The sequence below is a fragment of the Ictidomys tridecemlineatus genome, chromosome 10 (genome assembly GCF_052094955.1).
Source record: "Ictidomys tridecemlineatus isolate mIctTri1 chromosome 10, mIctTri1.hap1, whole genome shotgun sequence".
NCBI lineage: Eukaryota > Metazoa > Chordata > Mammalia > Rodentia > Sciuridae > Ictidomys > Ictidomys tridecemlineatus.
The window spans coordinates 136,685,695-136,703,075 of record NC_135486.1 but is presented as its reverse complement, the minus strand read 5'-3'; the positions used below and the strand labels follow the sequence as shown (position 1 = coordinate 136,703,075).

Sequence of the window (17,381 nt, the reverse complement as noted above, 5' to 3'; positions counted from 1 at the left end):
GTTTCCCTCCCTGCTGCCCCTGGAATAAGCCCCTTTGCAAGATGAAGCTGCCCAGTGCCCCTCAGAACCTTCCAGAAGCTGGCAGTTGGAGGCCATCAGGATGGGACAGGTGAGGGCTCAGGTCCACTGGCAGTTGGTCCATGACCCACAGGGTTCTGGTGAGGAAATAAAAGTTCCAGAATAACTCTGTTGCCCAGCTGCTCCTGCCTCCTGTGGGACCTTCTGGGAAGAAGGCAGGATGTAAGGATGGCTTTTCGAGTTGCAGCCCTCCCGCTTCCTGAGGCCTCCTAGCCTTCTAGCCCCACTTCCCTGCCGAACCCTAAGTCCCCATCAGCCCTGGCCTAGCATCCAGCTCTGGGCAGCCACGGGGACACTAGGCCCAGCGTCAAAGCTGCAGGGGGGACAGCTGGTGAAGCCATGTCAGGTGAGCCAGATGCGGGGTGTGCAGTCTGCAGCGGGAGGAGCAAAGTACCCGGAGGACCACACAAGACAGCTCTGCTCTCCCCGTGGCTGCTGCCAGAGCTAGTCAGGGTGGTGCTGTCTTGTGTCTGCTACCCAGTACTGTGTGTTCTCTGGCAGGTTCTTGCAGCTCTCTGAGCCAAGCCCCTACCTGGTTTGGGTGGTGCCTAGCAACGGTAGACAGGCTGAGCTCGGGTGGCTGGTGGGTATTGCCAGCAACGTTGGGGTGCCTGTGGGCTCCAGCAGGAGTTGGTGTCTGGGGGTGCACTCCCAAAGCACTTCCTTGCAGAGTTAGCTGACAGCTCCCTGTCAGGGGTTTCGCCCCACTCTCAGCGGAGCACGGTCTCGCTGGAGGACCTGGAGCTCCTCCTGGCCGAAGGCCTGACCAGCCCTGAGCCCTTGAGTCAGGAGAACTCAGAGTCCAGCCACCTGGCGTCCAATGCCTGTGTCCCCGAGCCAAGCACCTCCAAGCGCTGGGAGAAGCTGGAGCAGTGGTGAGCCCTGCGGCACAGGGCAAGAGGACCAGGGAGGACCCTGAGGAGGCTGCCCTGGTGACCACCTTCTCCAACCCTGGCCAGGGTGGGTGACCTGCAGGCTGAGGTGGCGTGCCTGCGCGGACATAAGGAGCGCTGTGAGCACGCCACTCTGAGCCTGCTGCGGGAGCTGCTGCAGATGCGGGCCCACATGCAGCTGCAGGCCTCAGAGCTCCGGCAGCTGCGGCAGGAAATGCAGCAGGTGGCTCAGGCCCCTGAGAAGGAGGCATTGGAGGTGAGCTATGGCAAAGACGTCAGTGCCCCATCCCAGTCAGTCTCCCCCTCTCTCAGAGGTTAGTCCCAAGCCCAGTGCCACCCCTGTTGCTCATCCCTAAGCCATGGCTCCAGGGCACGCCCACTGGGCCTGCACTCCAGCCTGCCCAGCCCCACACCTTCCGCTTTGCAGTTCCCTGGACCCCAGAACCAGAATCAGATGCAGGCTCTGGACAAAAGGTACCCTATACTCCTGTGGGCAAGGGCTTCAGCAGGTGGGAGAGGCTCAGGCAGTGGCTGGCACCAGGGCCCATGGGGATTCGCTCAGGATTCTGTTTCCCCAGTAAGCTGTCTTGTTAGGGTAAGGAGTACCGGTATGCGGTCCAACTCAGAAAGCTCGGGTCTCAATACCCCTGGATAGCTTGAGATCCCGAGAAGGTAGGGGGGCTGATGATAGGGCCCCATGGCCAAATCCCCAGTCCCAGAGGCTGCCCAGCTGCTCTGGGCCTGCAGAGGCGCTCCTTGTGTGCCAGGCTGGTGGAGGTCCGGGAAGCCTTGTCCCAGGTCAGGAGGAGGCAGGCCCTGCAGGACGTGCAGCGGAAGGGTGCCCAGCAAGAGGCCAACCTCAGGTGGGCGCCACCTCCCCAGGCTGGCTTGGACCCACCCTGTGCCCCCAGCACTACCAGCAGGGCATCCCCTGCCTCGGTGCTGAGCCACTGGATGCTGGGGACCACAGACCCACGGTGGACCTCGTAGGGGCTGGGGCCCTGCCCTCCCTCCCTGGATCCCTTGCTGGGACTCTGAGGTCTGTCTCCACTCCCACGTTGCCCTAGCTGAGAAAGACTGTCCCATGGTTCCACCAGCCTCTTTGGCTCCCCAGTCCAGTCCTCTAGCTAGCTCAGCTGGCGCCTGCACCCACTTTCCCTAGGCTGACTAAGCTGACCGGCTTGCTGAAGCAGGAGGAGCAAGGCCGGGAGGCGGCCTGCAGTGCACTGCACAAGAGCCAAGAGGATGCCAGCCAGAGGGTGGACCACGAGGTAGCCAAGATGCAGGTACCACAGGGAGGCCAGGCCTGGCCCTGGCAGGGGCCCCTGGAGGGCCCCAGCATCCTCAGCCTGTGCCCTGGCCAGAGGTGGCTCTTCTCTCCCTGCTGATGGAACTTGGGGAGGAACTCTCATCCTGCACTGTCCCCCATGGTGACCTCTTACCCCAGTGGCCCTGCCCATTGAGATCAGTTACAATTATAAAAACTCAACTCGGTTCCTAGGCCATGTAAGCCGCTTTTCAAATGCCAGCAGCCACAGGTGGCCAGTGGTGCAAGTCTGGGGTCCTCCTCACAAAAGCCCATTGGAGTGGACATCTCTGGCTGCCACAGCCTGGGTCAGGGAGGGGAGCAGTGGAGCCAGAGCCCCTTCCCAGCCGTTGGCAGCCTGAGCCTTCCTCTGTGAAGCAGGAATTCCAGGCCCCCATGCTGCCTCCCACTCAGGACCCCCAGGAGTGACCAGCTCCTTGGCTCTGCAGACAGATCCCTGAACTGCAGCCTGTGCCCCACACACCCAGGCTCCTCCAAGGCAGGGCTCATCCCACTGCTCCCATGTGGCCCCTTCCCACTGCCGCTGGGAAGCTGATATGCTGGTGCCAAGGTGAGGGCAGAGGGCTGAGGGCTCCTGACACTGGATGTAGGGGAGCTGCCCCTCCTGGGGCACCCGCCTTTTCCTCTGAGCCCCAGAATGTCTGAGGACTTTAGGGCCAGGGTCAGCACACTATGGCCCATGGTCTAATTTTATTTGTTTGTTCATTGATTTGTTTTTTGAATTGGCAATTCAACCCAGGTTCACTGAGCTATCTCCCTAGCCCTTTTTGCATTGAGACAGGGTCACTAAGTTGCTGAGAGTTTTGCTAAGTTGCTGAAGCTGGCCTCCAATTAGTGACCCTCTTGCCTCAGCCTCTTGATTTGCTGGGGTTTCAGGTGTACCCACTGTACCCACTGCCTAGTTTGTAAATAAAGTTTTATCAGCACAAAGCCAGTAAAGCACATTTAGTACTGCCAATGGCTACTTTGAGGTCACAACCACAGTGTTGAAAGGTTTCAGCAAAAGTCCTGTGAGCCTGAAACATTTACTGTGGGGCTGTATGGGAAAGTCTGTGGACCTTGCTCTAGGGCACCTTCCTTGTGCCTCCCTCCCCTAGGGGCCTAGGCAGAGTGAGGGCTTCCCCAAGGCCCCCACCCAACCATGGGCAGGGCCTGAGTGCTGGGGCTACTGGTAGAAGAGCTTTGTGGCTGTGAAGAAGGTGCCTGGTGTCTGGACCCTGTGAGACGGAGGGGAGCGCACTGGGTTGGGCTTCATCCCCCTTCCGCCCCCGCACTTTCACACCCTTGGTGTAGCAGGAGTGCCCTGGTCCTTCCCAGCTCCAGCTCTGGCTAGTATCTGGCCCTTCATCTTCCCTGAGCCTGGTCTCCTGGGGATAGTGGCCCCTGCCTGCCCTGCCTTTCTTTCCACTCAGGATACAGTAGATCCAGTTCTGCAAGTCCCAGGGACAGCAAGGGGGATGTGACCTGGGGCTGGGTGGGATGGGATGTCCAGCAGGGAGGCTGAAGGTGACACTGGGCCTCTCCCCAGGCCCAGGTGACCAAGTTAGGCGAGGAGGTGAGCCTCCGTTTCCTGAAGAGGGAGGCCAAGCTGTGCAGCTTCCTTCAGAAGAGCTTCCTGGCCCTGGAGCAGGTAGGATCCTGGGCCAGACCGGGCACCCTCGCCCATGTACCCAGGCCAGGCAGGGGTCTTGCAGACGGTGGTGTTCCTGCAGAGAATGAAGGCCTCTGAGAGCACACGGCTGCAGGCCGAGGGCAGCCTGCGGGAGGAGCTGGAGGGTCGCTGGCAGAGGCTGCAGGAGCTGACAGAGGAGCGGATGCAGGCCCTGGGGGCTCAGCGCCAGGTGGGCCTGGTGGGTGGGCGTGGCCAGGGCAGTCTGGGAGAGCACCAGCTCAGGGCCACCTCCTCTGGGACAGGAGGAGGAGGGCCACTTGCTGGAGCAATGTCGGGGCCTGGACGCGGCCGTGGTCCAGCTAACAAAGTTCGTACGGCAGAACCAGGTGTCAGTGAACCGCATCCTGCTGGCTGAGCAGAAGGCCCGGTGGGTGTCCTCTGGCCACGGGGAGCTGCCTGCTCAGGCAGGCCACCCAGAAGTCATCCACCTCCCCTGGAAGGCACTGGCAGAGCACTAGGACTTGTCCACTGAGACAGAATAGTGACCCTCTAGCTGAGCCCTGCCCCTTCCCTAAACCTAACTCTCTTGGTGGCACCCATGAGAACATTCTGTCATCTGATCCATGGGCTCTCCTGGGAGATTCCAGAGCGAGCTAGCAGCCGTGTCCTCTTCCTTGGCCTGATGCTGAGGGGCAGGCCAGTCTCAGCTGAGAAACCGTGTCAGTGTTGTCAACCCACAGGGATACCAAGGTGTGCCTGGAGGAGAGCCAGGCTGGGGAACTGGCCTCCTTCGTGCAAGAGAACCTGGAGGCCGTGCAGCTGGCTGGCGAGCTGACCCGGCAGGAGATGCAGGGTGCTCTGGAGCTGGTGAGGGGTGCCCAGGGAGAGGGGCAGCACACACCCTGCACATGACCATGGTCACTCAGCTGAGGCCTCCCTGACCTCCTCCTTCTCCTGCAGCTCCAAGAGAAGAGTCAGGTCCTAGAGGGTTCAGTGGCGCAGCTGGCCAGGCAATTGAAGGACCTGAGTGACCACTGTCTGGCTGTGAGCTGGAGGCTGGACCTTCAGGAACAGACATTGGGCCTGAAACTATCTGAGGTAAGCACCAAAGGGCAGTAAGGCACATTCTGGAAGGCCTGGGCCCTGAGGGCAGAGGTCTGACCAGTCCAGCTCCACTGCTGAGACCTGAGGCTGTCCCTAGGGGTGGGATGAACAAAGGTGGTAGCCACCCATGGCCCTGGCATTCATTTCCCTTCTTCTCCTGCATCATCGCTGAGCTATAACCTGTAGGGCAGGACATCCCCTCAGGTGTGCGACTCAGTGGGTTCCAGTTCCTTCAGAGCTGGGAGCCCTGTTGATTCCAGAACTTTTCATCACCACAAATGGAAACCCCAGACCACCCATCAAGTCTCCCTAACACCCCAGCCCCTGGCCCCTCAGATACATCTCTGTGCTTGTGGCCTTGCCCACAGGACCTTTGATGTCAGTGAAGTCACACACATGTAGCTGCTGTTTCTGGCTGCTCACTGGGCCAGGCCCTCACAGTGTATCCTCCTGGCAGGGTGACATCCCCTGGTGTGAGCAGGCTACCTTTTGTTTGCACACATGCCTGCTGAGGGACATGTGGGCTGTTGTTAATTTGGCTTTTGGGAATCATACTGCCATGACCATGAGGGTCCACCCTTTGATCTTGGGGCTGGAACCCCCAGTTCATCCCTGTCGCCCCTCTGGGCACACACTGGTCAGAACAGCTCATGACAGGCCCTCTCCTGCAGGTAACAGGCCTGCTCTTCGTCCCTGTCCCTGTCGGCTCTTGGTGGTAGAAGATCTGTGCCCTTCTTCTCAGGGTGCTTCTGTGCTGAGCCTGGCAGCCCACTTGACTGGCTCTGGGCATGGCTGTCCCCCTAGGTGGCTGCAGCAGGCCTGGGCACAGACTGCTCAGAGTCAGAGGTGGATGTGGGCATGTGGCCTTCAGGAGCTTCTTCCCAGCCTCCTGGGCCTCTCCATGTCCTGGCTCATAGCCCTGTCCTTCTGCCTGCCTGAACGCTTATCTGGGACGCAGCCTTCTCTGTGTCTGAATCTCAGGTGAAGACTGAGTGGGAGGGTGTGGAGAGGAAGTCCCTGGAAGACCTGGCCCGGTGGCAGAAGACAGTCTCAACTCACCTGCGGGAGGTGCAGGAGAAGGTGGACGGCCTCCCGCGGCAGGTGGGCCTAGCTGTCCAGGCTCTGCCAGCCTGGGGAGCTGGAGGGCTTCTCCCACCCCTCCCCTCTCCTGCCTTCCTTGCTGGGCTTGGACGGCCTGGGGCTCCCCAAGCTGGCTGTGCTCGGGGGGTCACCCCCCAGGTTGTCCACGGCCTCCATTTCAGATAGAAGGCGTCTCAGACAAGTGTATCTTCCACAAGAGCGACACAGACCTGAAGATCTCAGCCGAGGGCAGGGTCAGGTGAGGGTGCCCCTGAGAAATGGGCAGAAGCTCTGTCAGGTGCCCATGGCAGCCCCATCCCCTCCCTGGCCTGGCCAGTCCTACTCTGGGCTCATCTCTCCTCTGGTGCAGCTTCCCCCCTGCCACCCACTGGGAATCCCCATTTTCTGCACTGGAAGGGGGCAAGGCCAAGTCCTCTCGGGCTCCCTTTGACCTATGGCAGCTAGGGGAGGCACCTATCTGTCTCACCTGGACTCCATAGCTGCCCTCGATGCCCACAGAGAGTTCGAAGTTGGTGCCATGAGGCAGGAGCTGGCTACCCTGTTGTCCTCTATGCAGCTGCTCAAGGAGGAGAGCCCTGGGAGGAAGATCGCTGAGATCCAGGGACAGCTGGCCACGGTACCTTGGGCCCAGGGAGACCACCATTCTTGGACACTTGCCAGAGCTCCCAGTGCTCAGGGATTCCAGGTTGGGCCCTGGGGCTGGCTGGACACCAGAAGGCCACCTGTGTCTTGCCCGTGACAGGGGCTATGTTTAGTTTCAGAAGCAAATGATAAAACTGGAGAGCAGCATGCAGGCCCACAAGACCATCCAGAACCTTAAGTTCAACACAGAGACCAAGCTGGTGAGGGGCTGGGGGCTCCCAGGGCTGGGGCAAGCCTGGTCTTGCTCCCTCTAGCCCTGCAGTCTGCCCAGCAGCCCAGCTGGCACCCAGCAGCCTTTTCCTGAAGATGAGGGCCTCTGGCCTGGGCTGCCCCCACCCCTGTCGTCTTCTCCCATGTTGTGTGATCCTCCGTTGTTCTGTTCCCCGCCCCACCCCGTGGCTCCTGGGTAACACCAGGGGCCCCTGTGTCCTGCAGCGCACAGAGGAGATTGCAACCCTGCGGGAGAGTGTGCTGCGCCTCTGGAGTGAGGAGGGCCCTTGGCCATTGACACTGGGCAGCAGGCGGGTTCTCATGTCCCTGGTGAGGCAGCGGTTCTTCATCAAGGACGTGGCTCCTGGAGAGCTGGTCTCCGTGAACTGCTGGGGCGTGTATCAGACTGTGAGGTGGGCAGCAGGGAGCTTGGCGGCAGCCCCTCAGGTTCCAGGTCTGGGGTAGGACAGGGAGTTCCCCACAGGGAGGGAAGGTGGTGAGAGGTGCAGGCCATGATCCGGGTCCCTGGGCAGGTGGCTGCAGTGGAAGACCGTCCTCATGAACCTGGTGGTCCGGCAGAGGCAAGGCGTAGTCTTGAAGACATCCTACCAGTAGCCTGCACCCCAGCACACGTCCTTGTCCCTTTCCCAGAAATAAATGTGCTAGCTCTTGTACCATGTGGGGCCATTACTCCCTGATACCTGCCAGTGAAATCCTCCCCAAGGGCCTGTGTGACTGACACACAGGTTGGGCAGTGGGAAGGACCAAGACCAGGAGACCAAATTCCCCAATCCCTAGGGTCCTTCCTGTCCTGCCCAATCTCTCCCCCGCAACTCAGGAGCCCCACATCCCCAGGAGAAAGGGTCTTGGCCTGTCCAGAGGCACCTAGGCCTACTGCTGCCAGGACCTATGTGAACCCCCCAGCAGGAATGAAGACACTGGGGCTGCAGGCTTGTGGCTGACCACCTCAGGCTGGGCCCAGCCCTGCCAGCTGACCTGTCATCCAGAGTGCTGCCCGAGGAAGCCACTTCTCAGCACTCATCCAGGGAATAAACACCCATGTTTACTCAAGTCAGGCGCCTCTTTCTGCCTCTTAAGAAAACCCAGGCTCATCTATGTCCTGGCCCTGCTGCCTATGCTATACCAGGGGCTGTACCAGGGACAATCGGCACTGGCCCTGTGGGGCTGCGGGTGGGCTGGCCCTTGCCACTGACCTGGGTCATAGGGGATGGCCTGGCAGCGATGGGGCCTCCCCTAGAGGGGTACGTGTGTAGGCAAACACCCCTAGCCCATGACCTCAGGGAGCCAAAGCTCCTGCCCAGGTTCTTCTTCCTGTGGGCAGAGCCCTGGGGGCCCCTGTGCAGAGTGGGGTGCTTCTGGAGGCTGAGGCAGGGGCTGGCTCAGCCTGGACACCCTCACTAGTCTTGCACCCTTGCCAGTCCTGGTGATCCCTGGCAGTAGCAGCCATAGGCTGCAGAACAAGACCAGAACCTCCTTTGGGGCCTGGAAAGGCCTTGCCTGAGGTGGGCAGCCAGGTCACGGCTATCTGGAAGGAAGGAATTCAGGGAGCACGAGGAAGAGTTTGGGCACCCTAGGAAGGGCGACCTTTGTTGCCCCCAGCACAGCCTTGACCCAATCTCTAGGCTTCAGTCAGTTGTGTCCCCTCCAATGCCTGAGCACCCCCACCCTGCAGCTCAGGGCTGGCCTCAGATGACCAGCTGGCCAGCAGGTCACTGAAGTCTGGTGTGCCAGGGTGGAGAAGGCCCAGGGGACTGGGCGCCGGCTCCTTCCAGAAGGATGGGGGAAGCTTCCTCTGGGTCATGGGGGTGATGTGGCTGTATTTCCGCTCCAGCCTCAGTCTGTGGCCGGCTGATGCCCTGGGCCCCAGGAACTGCCGCAGCCCATAGTCAAAGAGCTCAGCCAGGGGTCCCAGTGGCAGTGTCCCATCCTTGCTGAAGCCAGACCTGTGTGCCTGCCCCTCAGATCCCCTGGACAAGTGGACCTCAGGTTCAGTGGCCTCCTCGTCCTCTGGGGCCCCGCCCTGAGCCAGGCGCACCAGGTCAGCATAGTACAGCTCTCGGGCTGAGTGGCTGGCCAAGTGGCTATCCTCATAGACATCACAGGCATCCGGGTCCTGCCCCTTGTCCTTAGGACCAAAGTACCGCTGGATGTCACCACTGATGAGCTCTGAGAAGCGCAGCAGCCGCAGCGGAGTCTCTGGACTGTTGGGACCTTGGGGAGCCACTCCTGAGTTCTGAAGGGACCCCTTGCCCTCTAGCTCCTCGCCCTCCCTATCCTCATTGTCCTCATCTTCCTCTTCTTCCTCCTCCTCCTCTGAAGTTTCAAGGGGCTCTGGGTCTGAGCTCAGGAAGGGCTGGTGGGACTGCAGGGGCAGCCGGAAGCCACAGAGAGGCCGGATCACGCCAGCAGCCATGTCCTGAAGTCACTGGAACTCCTGGGGCCTCTGTGACTGCAGGCAGTGACTGGAGAGGGAGATAGCGGGCAGGTGAGCAGTCAGAGCTCAGAGCCACATGTGCAACCCAGAGAAGGCTCCCCGGCTCTTCCCTCCCACAGCTCCCAGCTTCCCTGGCCCAGCTCAGCAGGGGTGAGGTTGGCAGAAACTGCAGAGCGTGGGCCCAGGAGTGCGGTGGGCCATTAGCAGAAGCAGTTAGATCCCATCTTATAGGTAGGGAAGTTTTGGGTGCAGGGAGGATGTGGGGGTGGGATTAAGCCACTACAATCACTAAAATCATGGCCACTCCTGGACCAGGGAAAGCAGAGGGAGAGAAGTCCCAGGGGGTCAGCCTTGCGCAGGGCTTCCAGAGTCCCTCCCTGGGTTGCTATGGCCTCCCAAACCCTTCCTAGGGTCCTTGCAGTTGCCATGGAGGGGTGGGGGTGGGCATGAGGGTCCAGCCCAGCCCATTGCATCCAGTGGCAGCCTCAGACCCAGGTTCTGGTTGACTTCTGATGAGGTAAGGATACCTGGGTGGATATGACCTAGGCACCTCCTGCTGGGAGGATGATGTGGAAGAATCTGGGAAAAGTGGGGTCCAGGAACCTTGTCTGCATCTGCACGGGAAAGCCAAGTGGGTGCACCCCAGTGAGAGGGAGGAAGAAAGCAGAGCTGAAGGCCCAGAAGCCCAGGACCCAGCTCATCAGGAAACAACACCTGTCTCTGTGGGGGCCTGGGTGTGGGTAGCCAAGGCCCTTGGACATGCACTCCTCAGGGTCAGGATGACTTAGGCACTTGTCCCTCCCCTGGGGAAGCAGAGGTAGCTGTACACAGTCTCCCCCACCTGGAAGCCACTGTGTGACCTCACTTGCTCAAGGTGCAGGGCCCTGTGCTGTCGGGATGTCTAGGCCTCTGGGGATGACTGCTCACAGAGAACAAGACAAGACACCTTCCCACAGGGAGAGCAGTCCCACAGAGGACCTGGGAGGAAGCCCCACGGAGCCATGGCCCTCCCCACTTACCACCAGGCCCTGGGTCCTACCTGGCCTCTGCTGCACCTCTTGCTCGGCAGGCCCACCTCCACCTGGATGCAAGCATTTATAGCTGGGCTCTGCAGCCGCCTGAGGCTGGCAAATATTTGGCGACAGCATTGTCATCGCAGACTGGACAAATAGAGCCCGTTTGCTTTAGCGCCCGGCAACCAGGGCCCCGCGGGGGGAGCGTCCGAAGACCAGCCTCACCTGCACGCATCCTGCCAGGGGACCGTGGAGTGTTTGCTGCAAGCCCAGCTGGCCCATACCCTGGACCCGAGGACCCTTATCTCTGCTGCTCATTGGGCCTGTTCCAAGCCTTGTCAAATAGGCGGAAAATTAAATTTCATGCTATTTTGAGTTCTCGAGTAGGCCTCTCTAGAGGACATCCTGCCTCTGCAGTGTGCTGCACAGACAGTGCTTCACTGGCAGCAGGGCCCTGGGCCAGCAGGAGGCACAGAGACCACAAGGCCACTGGGATGGGCTAATGCAGGTGGCTCCTGGCCTAGCCCCTCCAGCAGTGGGGGGAGGGGGTTCTGGGCATTTGTGCCCAGTCTCCACCAGACCAGATGGGGCCATGATGAAGACCCTGCCCAGCAAGGCTGCCCCTCCCACCTACACAGAGTTGCAATCACCCAGTGAAACTACTGCTGGCCTGGGCTTCCCCAGGGGCCAGACTGAGATGGCTCCCCACCCCACATTCCAGGCCTCCTCCTGGCTGAAGCCACCCCAAAGTGGAGTTGAGAGACTCTGACTCCAGCCAACTTGCCCGAATCCCACTGCTGCTGGTAGGGCTGGTCCTGCCCAGCTTGGCTTGGGCCATCAAAGGCCTCACAATGCTTGCTGTTCTTGTTTCCAGCTCCTGATCTCCAAGAGGCACGTGGACACCACCTCCCCTTTCCCAGTTGCTCCCCCTCCAGGTGGGGGGACAGCACCTCCACCCTCTGCCATCTCAGCACAATGGACCTGGCCTTCCCTGCAGCTGGATTCCTGCTGGTTACTGCAGTCCTTTCCTCAGCTGGAGGGCAGAAAGCTTCAGGAGCCCTGCAGCTACACGGGGCTTGGGAGCTGCTCACATCTCACAGTGAGGCTGTTTGAGCTATAGTGGAATGGCAATGGGCAGGTCACCTGCATGTCCAGAGAGAGACTTCAGGCTGTAGGAGGGTAATGGCATCATCACAGCAACTAGCTGCCATTTATCACTACCTCGTCCTTGGAAGGAAACCGAGGGGGTGACCCAGGCGAGACCATGTCCAGGTAATGCCAATGTCCTGGGATGAGGGGCATCTGACCAGGTTCAGTCCTGAGCATCCAGACTGCTTGGGGATCTCTGTCCCCATAGACTGACCTCAGGAGGTTTTTCTTTTTTGTACATGAGATTGAACTTAGGGTACTTATCCACTGAGCCACATCCCAAGCCCTTTATGAGACAGGGTCTCACTAAGATTTTTAGGGCCTCACTTAGTTGCTGAGGTTGGCCTCAAACTCATGATCCTTCTGCCTCAGCCTCCCAACTTGCTGGGATTACTGGCATGTGCCACCACACCCAGCCTGACCTCAGTTTTGACCAAGTTTGAGACTTCAGGATCCAAAGACACTGGCCCCATCCTGGCTGTGGGGTGGTCTTGCCTCAGCAGGCTCCTCTCTGACCCAGTGCAACTCAGCTGTCAGACCAGATCTTCAGGAGGCCCAGGCTCCGAGTTACAGGCTGCTGGGGCACATAGGTCCTGCTCTGTGACCATATTCAGCCCCTTGCCCTCTTGATGGCTCAGGGGCTCCTGCTCTGATCTTCCCAGAACCCCAGAGCTGGACCAGGGCAGAGAGTGGGGCACATCTGCTTCTGCTTAGAACCATAGTGCCCCCTGCTGCTTGCTCTTGGAAGGATGGGCCCAGGGAAGGGGCTGGGAATAGGCTGAAGTCTATGTGCTGCCCACTTCCACCTTGGGGGTAAGCAGCAGAGCAGGCAGTCAAGGGACCTTGGGAACCTGCCAGAGGACCCAGGAGGCATGTTGGTAGAGGCTGTGCAGGTGCTGTGAGCACAGGCAGTAACCAGTTCCCTCAGAGCCTCCCTGGCCTGTGTGGCCCCCAGGGTGGGGCACTGCTGTGAGGGAAGACATATTTCATGCCCTTGAAAATGTCCCACCTATGTGTCCAGAGGAGGGGCTTTGGGGGTAAGCTGCAGGAAGGCAGAGTATTCCAACTGAGGACAGAGCCTAAGTGGACCCAGTGCTGGTGCAGAGCTGGGAACCTCTGGGGTTCACTGGGTCCTTGTGAAGTGGAGGCAGCAGGTCCAAGGCAAACAGAATGGACAATGCTGTGCTAACGGCTTTGAAGATGGCAAGGGTGACAAGGCAAGGGGTACAGGGGCCTAAGAAGCTGGAAAATGCAAGAAAGCAGGTCCCCGCAGGCTTCAGAGTGTGGTCTGCTGATTGGATTCCAGGCCAGTGAGGCCCAATTGGAGCTCCATGTGTATGTGTGTGTGTGAGTGTGTGTGTTTAAACCTCGCAGCTGTTGCTGGTTCCAGCATAGGCAGCCTCAACCGGAAGTGGGGCTGCGACAGGGGTTTGGATCCTACAACGAGCAAATGCAGAAATGCCCATCATGTTGCTGAGAGAGGGCTGTCCACTAACAGTCAGACCTTTGTCCTGGCCTAGAATGATCCTGACATTTTTCTCTGCCTGAAAAGAAATCAAGGAGGAAACCCAAGGGGCTGGGGATGTGGCTCAAGCGGTAGCGCGCTGGCTTAGCATGCGTGCGGCCCGGGTTCGATCCTCAGCACCACATACAAACGAAGATGTTGTGTCCGCCAAGAACTAAGAAAAAATAAATCAATGTTAAAATTCTCTCTCTCGGGGCTGGGGATGTGGCTCAAGCGGTAGCACGCTACCTGGCATTCGTGCGGCCCGGGTTTGATCCCCAGCACCACATACCAACAAAGATGTTGTGTCCGCCGAGAACTAAAAAAAATAAATATTAAAAATTCTCTCTCTCTCTCTCTCCTCTCTCACTCTCTCTTTAAAAAAAAAAAATTCTCTCTCTCTCTCTGTCCCCCCCCCCTCTCACTCTCTCTCTAAAAAAAAAAAAAAAAAAAAAAAGGAGGAAACCCAAGCCTGGGATGCAAACTTCTAGAGTAGAGAAGATGCTGGAGCAGCTAGGGTAGGAGTTTGGGAACAGGAGCTTGGCAAGGCCTTGGGGACAACATCTGAGACTAGAGAGGGAGGTACCAGGGTCCCACAGTGTGGGCTGAGGCATGATGATGGAGGAGACCAGGCAACTTAAGGAGCAGGTCTGCAATCCAGCAGGAGTTCAACAAGTCATCCCCTTCCTCACTCCACCTGAGCTTTAGGCCAAGTTCAAGGTAGACCAGGTGTCTCTGGCTTTTGTTTCTGGTGAAGCTAGGTTAGTGAGTGACAGCCTAACAGGGAATCTTGGGTCAGTAGAGAGACTCACTTGCCAGGAGTCATTGCCTGTACATGTCTAGCTGGTGTTGGGTGGGTAGCCAGGCCCAGACCAAGCAGCTTTGTGTCCCCCAGCCCCCTGCCAACCATCTGCGCCCCTAGAGGAAGCTGGTGCCTCAACATATGTCCCAGCACCTGCCTGGCTCTCACTGTGGGCAGTGCTGGCCCTGCACAGCTCTCAGCCCAATGCCTTCACCAGCCCCCACCCCCACCTGTTGTCAGGTCTCAGGCCCTGGAAGAACAGCTCTGCCCCTCCAGAGGCAAGCTCTGCCTGTCCCCAGGCACCCCATATTGATCTTCCCAGGAAAATCAATAGCTCCAATATGTCAACTCTCAAGTGGCGCTACAATAAATTACCCCGCCATTAAGCACACAAGGGCCATAGCCTCCTCTCCTCCCCTCCATTAGTGGGACATTAGGCCTCCCTTGAAATTTCTCTGTGTGCTTTGAGATAATGCAGGCTGAGGTGTTGGTTTATATCCCCAGGGAGGGGAGGGTGACTTGGAGCTGTGGCCTTTTCCTCTCAGGGTTCCCAGTCAGGCCACTGGGAACCAGCATGCCTGGGAGGTGAGGCACCTCAGCAGCAGGATGTGAGGAAGGACTGCAGGGCTCAGTGAGGCTAGCAACTGCCAGAGGGTCCTGGGAAGCAGAGCTTTGCCCTGGGTTGGATGCTGGGTTGATGCTATGGTGGGGCCATTGTAAGTAAGCACTACACACTGGACAACTTAAAACAATAGAGGAGCCGGCACAATGACACACACATATAATCCCTGCCACTTGGGAGGCTGAGGCAGGAGGGCTCCAAGTTCAAGGCCAGCCAGAGCAATGTAGTGTAACTCTGCCTCAAAATTTTTAAAAAAGGGGCTGGTAACATGGTTCAGTGGTATAGCACTTACCTAGCATGTGTGAGGTGCTGGGATCCACCCCAAAACCACAAAACAAACAAAAACAACAGGGCTTCTTTACCTCACAGCCTTGGAGACCAGAAGTCCCAAACCAGGGATACTCCCAGTGACAACTGGGGAGATTGTGCCAGGTCTCACACCTGTCAGTGCAGTCTCAGCCAGCAGACACACCATTTCAACCTCTGCCTCTGTGGTTATTTGACCTTCTCCCTTCTGTACATCTGTCTTCTCTTCTTGTAAGGACATGTGTCACTGGTTAGCCCACTCTGATGTAGCATGACCTCAGTTTAACAACATCTGCAAAGACCCTGTTTCCAAAAACTGCCATACTCTTGTTTTCTGAGGGGGAACTACAGGCTCAATACAGTATTTTCCATTATCAGCAGTAGCCTGAGTGTGTGTCACCCAACTACAGCTAGGAAGCTCAAGGGGGCTCAGAGGATCAAGTTACCCTCTAAGGTCTCATTTCTGTTTCTGATCCATGACAGTCATCAAGACTGGGATGGGCGCCCTGTCCTGTTCTGTCCTGGGTGAAGCCCCAGCCCCTGCACTACCTTCTCACCCAAACCCTGCATGGCTGGCCTGGGCAGTTTGTGCTTAGCCACCATGAAGCATCTCAACCTAAAAAAGCACCAGTCTGAGCTGGTGGCCCCTCTGCAGCTCCATTCAAGCCGGCAGACCCTTGACCTCTTCCTCCAGGAAGCTCTCTAGACCACCCACTATCCACACTTCAATCGCCCTCCTCCCATGCACACTGGGTGCTCCCAGGTTCCTGCAGGGGAAGTTGGTGTGCCTGTGATTCTGGTGGGGCTCTGAGCTGGAACAGGTGGGGTGGGCCCATGGAGCTGGCAACAGGTGCCTCTGTTGACACAGCAGCTCTGAATGCATCCTGGGCTGGGCCTGCTGTTAGGAGGGGGGCAGGGACGCCCAGGTGTCCTTGGCTGGAACAACTCTAGGCTCTCCCGACCTAATGCTGTGACAGCATCTCCGGCCAGGAATATCTGAGCCAAGTGCTTCCCTCGCGGGGAAGCAGGCACAGAAAGACATCACACGTTCCAGGTCACGAGGTAGCTTTTGGATCTGATTTTGTGCCATCCCCAGAGCAGATTATGGCTCCCGGAAGAAATCTTAAATGTGTATTTCTAAGTGAAAGAAACCAAGATGAAAAGGCTGAAGCGTGAGTGGCGGCACCCCAGAGCAGACGATAGCTTCCGCCAGACATCGAACGCCAAGAGGGGGCGTGCGGAGAGCAAAGGGTGCGTGCTCCGCTGGTCCCAGTACCGCTGCCCAGGCTGGACGGATAACTACACTTCCCAGCAGGCCGCGCGGTATCTGGGGGCGGGGACTACAGCGGAAGTGCTCGGAGGAGTACGTCATTTCCGCGGCGCGGCTGGGCTCACGTTCCGTAGTCGTGAGGCCAGGTATGGCGGCGGCTTCCGATCCTGGCGACGGAAGTGACGCAAGCGGCGCGCCGCCGGGAGGAGGTCGCGATGAACCGCGTTCTGTGTGCACCCACCGCAGGGTGAGGATCTTGCCGTCTTGATGGGCCGGGGCCGGGGCCGAGGCCAAGGCCAGACGGCCCATTCACTGCTATCTCCTTTGTAGGGCCATACGGGCACTCAGGCTTGCGGGCTTGGCTCCACGGAACCTGCACCCGCCGCCGGCTGGCCGGGCCCAGCCCGCGGACGATGAGGAGGACCCCGAACGCCCCCTTCGGTTTTCCTCCAGCAAAGCCAGCCCGTCCCGCTGGACCGTGATGCATTCGCTGGGGAAGGAGCAGCAGCGGCCCTGGTGGAAGGTGCTACCCCTCAGCCTCTCCCTCCTGGCTCTGGTCTCCTGGTGCTTCCTGAGGCAGGAGAGCGGCGCGGACCAGTGGTTGAGACGCGTGCTGGAAATAGAGGGGCCTGAGCCCGGAGACGCCCCCGAGGAGCCCGGCGCGCGGGCCGCCTACCCGGCAAGAGCCTCGGGTGCCGGCTGAAGGACTCGCGCTCGTGGCGCTGACACGCGTAAAGGCAGCGGGAGGTCGGCAGGAGCCTGCTCCTTGTCTAACACCGTTGCGCAGTGATTGCGTCCTAAAGACTTCTCAGATCCACGGGGAAGGTGTTGGCCGAATTGTGTGCCGCTGGATTTGGGATGTCTTTGTACAGCCTAGTCATGTCGCCAAAGCAGTCCTGGTGGATACTTGTAATCCAGTGTTACTTTGCAGACCATGTGCTTTCTGAAACACTATAACTGACATGAGTGTTAGAACGTGCTATTCGTAAAGAACATCTGTTGGTGTTAGTTTTGTATACTACTAACAAATTGAAAATACATTTTAATACAATGATGCACTAAGGCGATTCAGGTGTTTTTTTCCTTTTGTTACATCTGATTGAAAAAGTATTTTAGTAGGCCAACAACCACCTTTTTAAAAAAAGGTGTAGTTTGTTCATTGTGGTGCTGGGGATTGAACCCAGGGACCCCAGCCATTTATTTTGAGACAAGTCTCTGAAATGCCGAGGCTGACCTCAAACTTGTGATACAATTTCATCTGAAATTGCTGGGATTACAGGCTGCAATACTGCA

The 17,381-nt window shown here is 58.6% G+C and overlaps 3 protein-coding genes across 4 annotated transcripts; 2 read left to right on the top strand and 1 right to left on the bottom strand.

Annotated features, from left to right (window-relative positions):
* Positions 1 to 648: 648 nt before the first annotated feature.
* Ccdc154 (coiled-coil domain containing 154) lies at positions 649 to 8,038 on the top strand (the record flags this gene model as incomplete). The annotated part of the gene is made up of 16 exons (XM_040278116.2): positions 649 to 953; positions 1,038 to 1,227; positions 1,399 to 1,445; positions 1,739 to 1,834; positions 2,134 to 2,257; positions 3,827 to 3,928; positions 4,011 to 4,139; positions 4,213 to 4,337; positions 4,651 to 4,777; positions 4,871 to 5,008; positions 5,996 to 6,115; positions 6,277 to 6,353; positions 6,614 to 6,731; positions 6,871 to 6,957; positions 7,193 to 7,380; positions 7,501 to 8,038. Coding segments are annotated over 16 exons (2,055 nt in total), but the record flags the coding sequence as incomplete, so codon positions are not given.
* Percc1 (proline and glutamate rich with coiled coil 1) lies at positions 3,229 to 13,460 on the bottom strand. 2 transcript variants are annotated; one of them, XM_078024863.1, is made up of 3 exons: positions 10,661 to 13,460; positions 6,582 to 9,450; positions 3,229 to 6,365 (listed from the first exon to the last, which is right to left on the bottom strand). In XM_078024863.1, the coding sequence occupies exon 2, from the start codon at positions 9,399 to 9,401 to the stop codon at positions 8,607 to 8,609; it is 795 nt and encodes a 264-aa protein (XP_077880989.1). In that variant the 5' UTR covers positions 9,402 to 9,450; positions 10,661 to 13,460; the 3' UTR covers positions 3,229 to 6,365; positions 6,582 to 8,606. The 2 variants fall into 2 exon arrangements, with proteins under 2 accessions (XP_077880989.1, XP_077880988.1); XM_078024862.1 differs by having other exon boundaries at positions 10,462 to 13,459.
* Positions 13,461 to 16,176: 2,716 nt separating this feature from the next.
* On the top strand, positions 16,177 to 17,146 carry Uqcc4 (ubiquinol-cytochrome c reductase complex assembly factor 4). Its single transcript, XM_005337849.5, has 2 exons — positions 16,177 to 16,335; positions 16,419 to 17,146. The coding sequence occupies exons 1-2, from the start codon at positions 16,304 to 16,306 to the stop codon at positions 16,789 to 16,791; spliced, it is 405 nt and encodes a 134-aa protein (XP_005337906.1). The 5' UTR covers positions 16,177 to 16,303; the 3' UTR covers positions 16,792 to 17,146.
* The last annotated feature ends 235 nt before the right edge of the window (positions 17,147 to 17,381 follow it).

What these genes read in the sequence shown, in the direction of transcription:
- Percc1 (XM_078024863.1), bottom strand. Translation starts at nt 9,401, where the DNA reads ATGGCTGCTGGCGTGATCCGGCCTCTCTGTGGCTTCCGGCTGCCCCTG.
- Uqcc4 (XM_005337849.5), top strand. Translation starts at nt 16,304, where the DNA reads ATGAACCGCGTTCTGTGTGCACCCACCGCAGG. An exon ending in CTGTGTGCACCCACCGCAGG is followed by an intron (nt 16,336 to 16,418) that starts GTGAGGATCTTG and finishes TCTCCTTTGTAG; the next exon opens with GGCCATACGGGCACTCAGGC.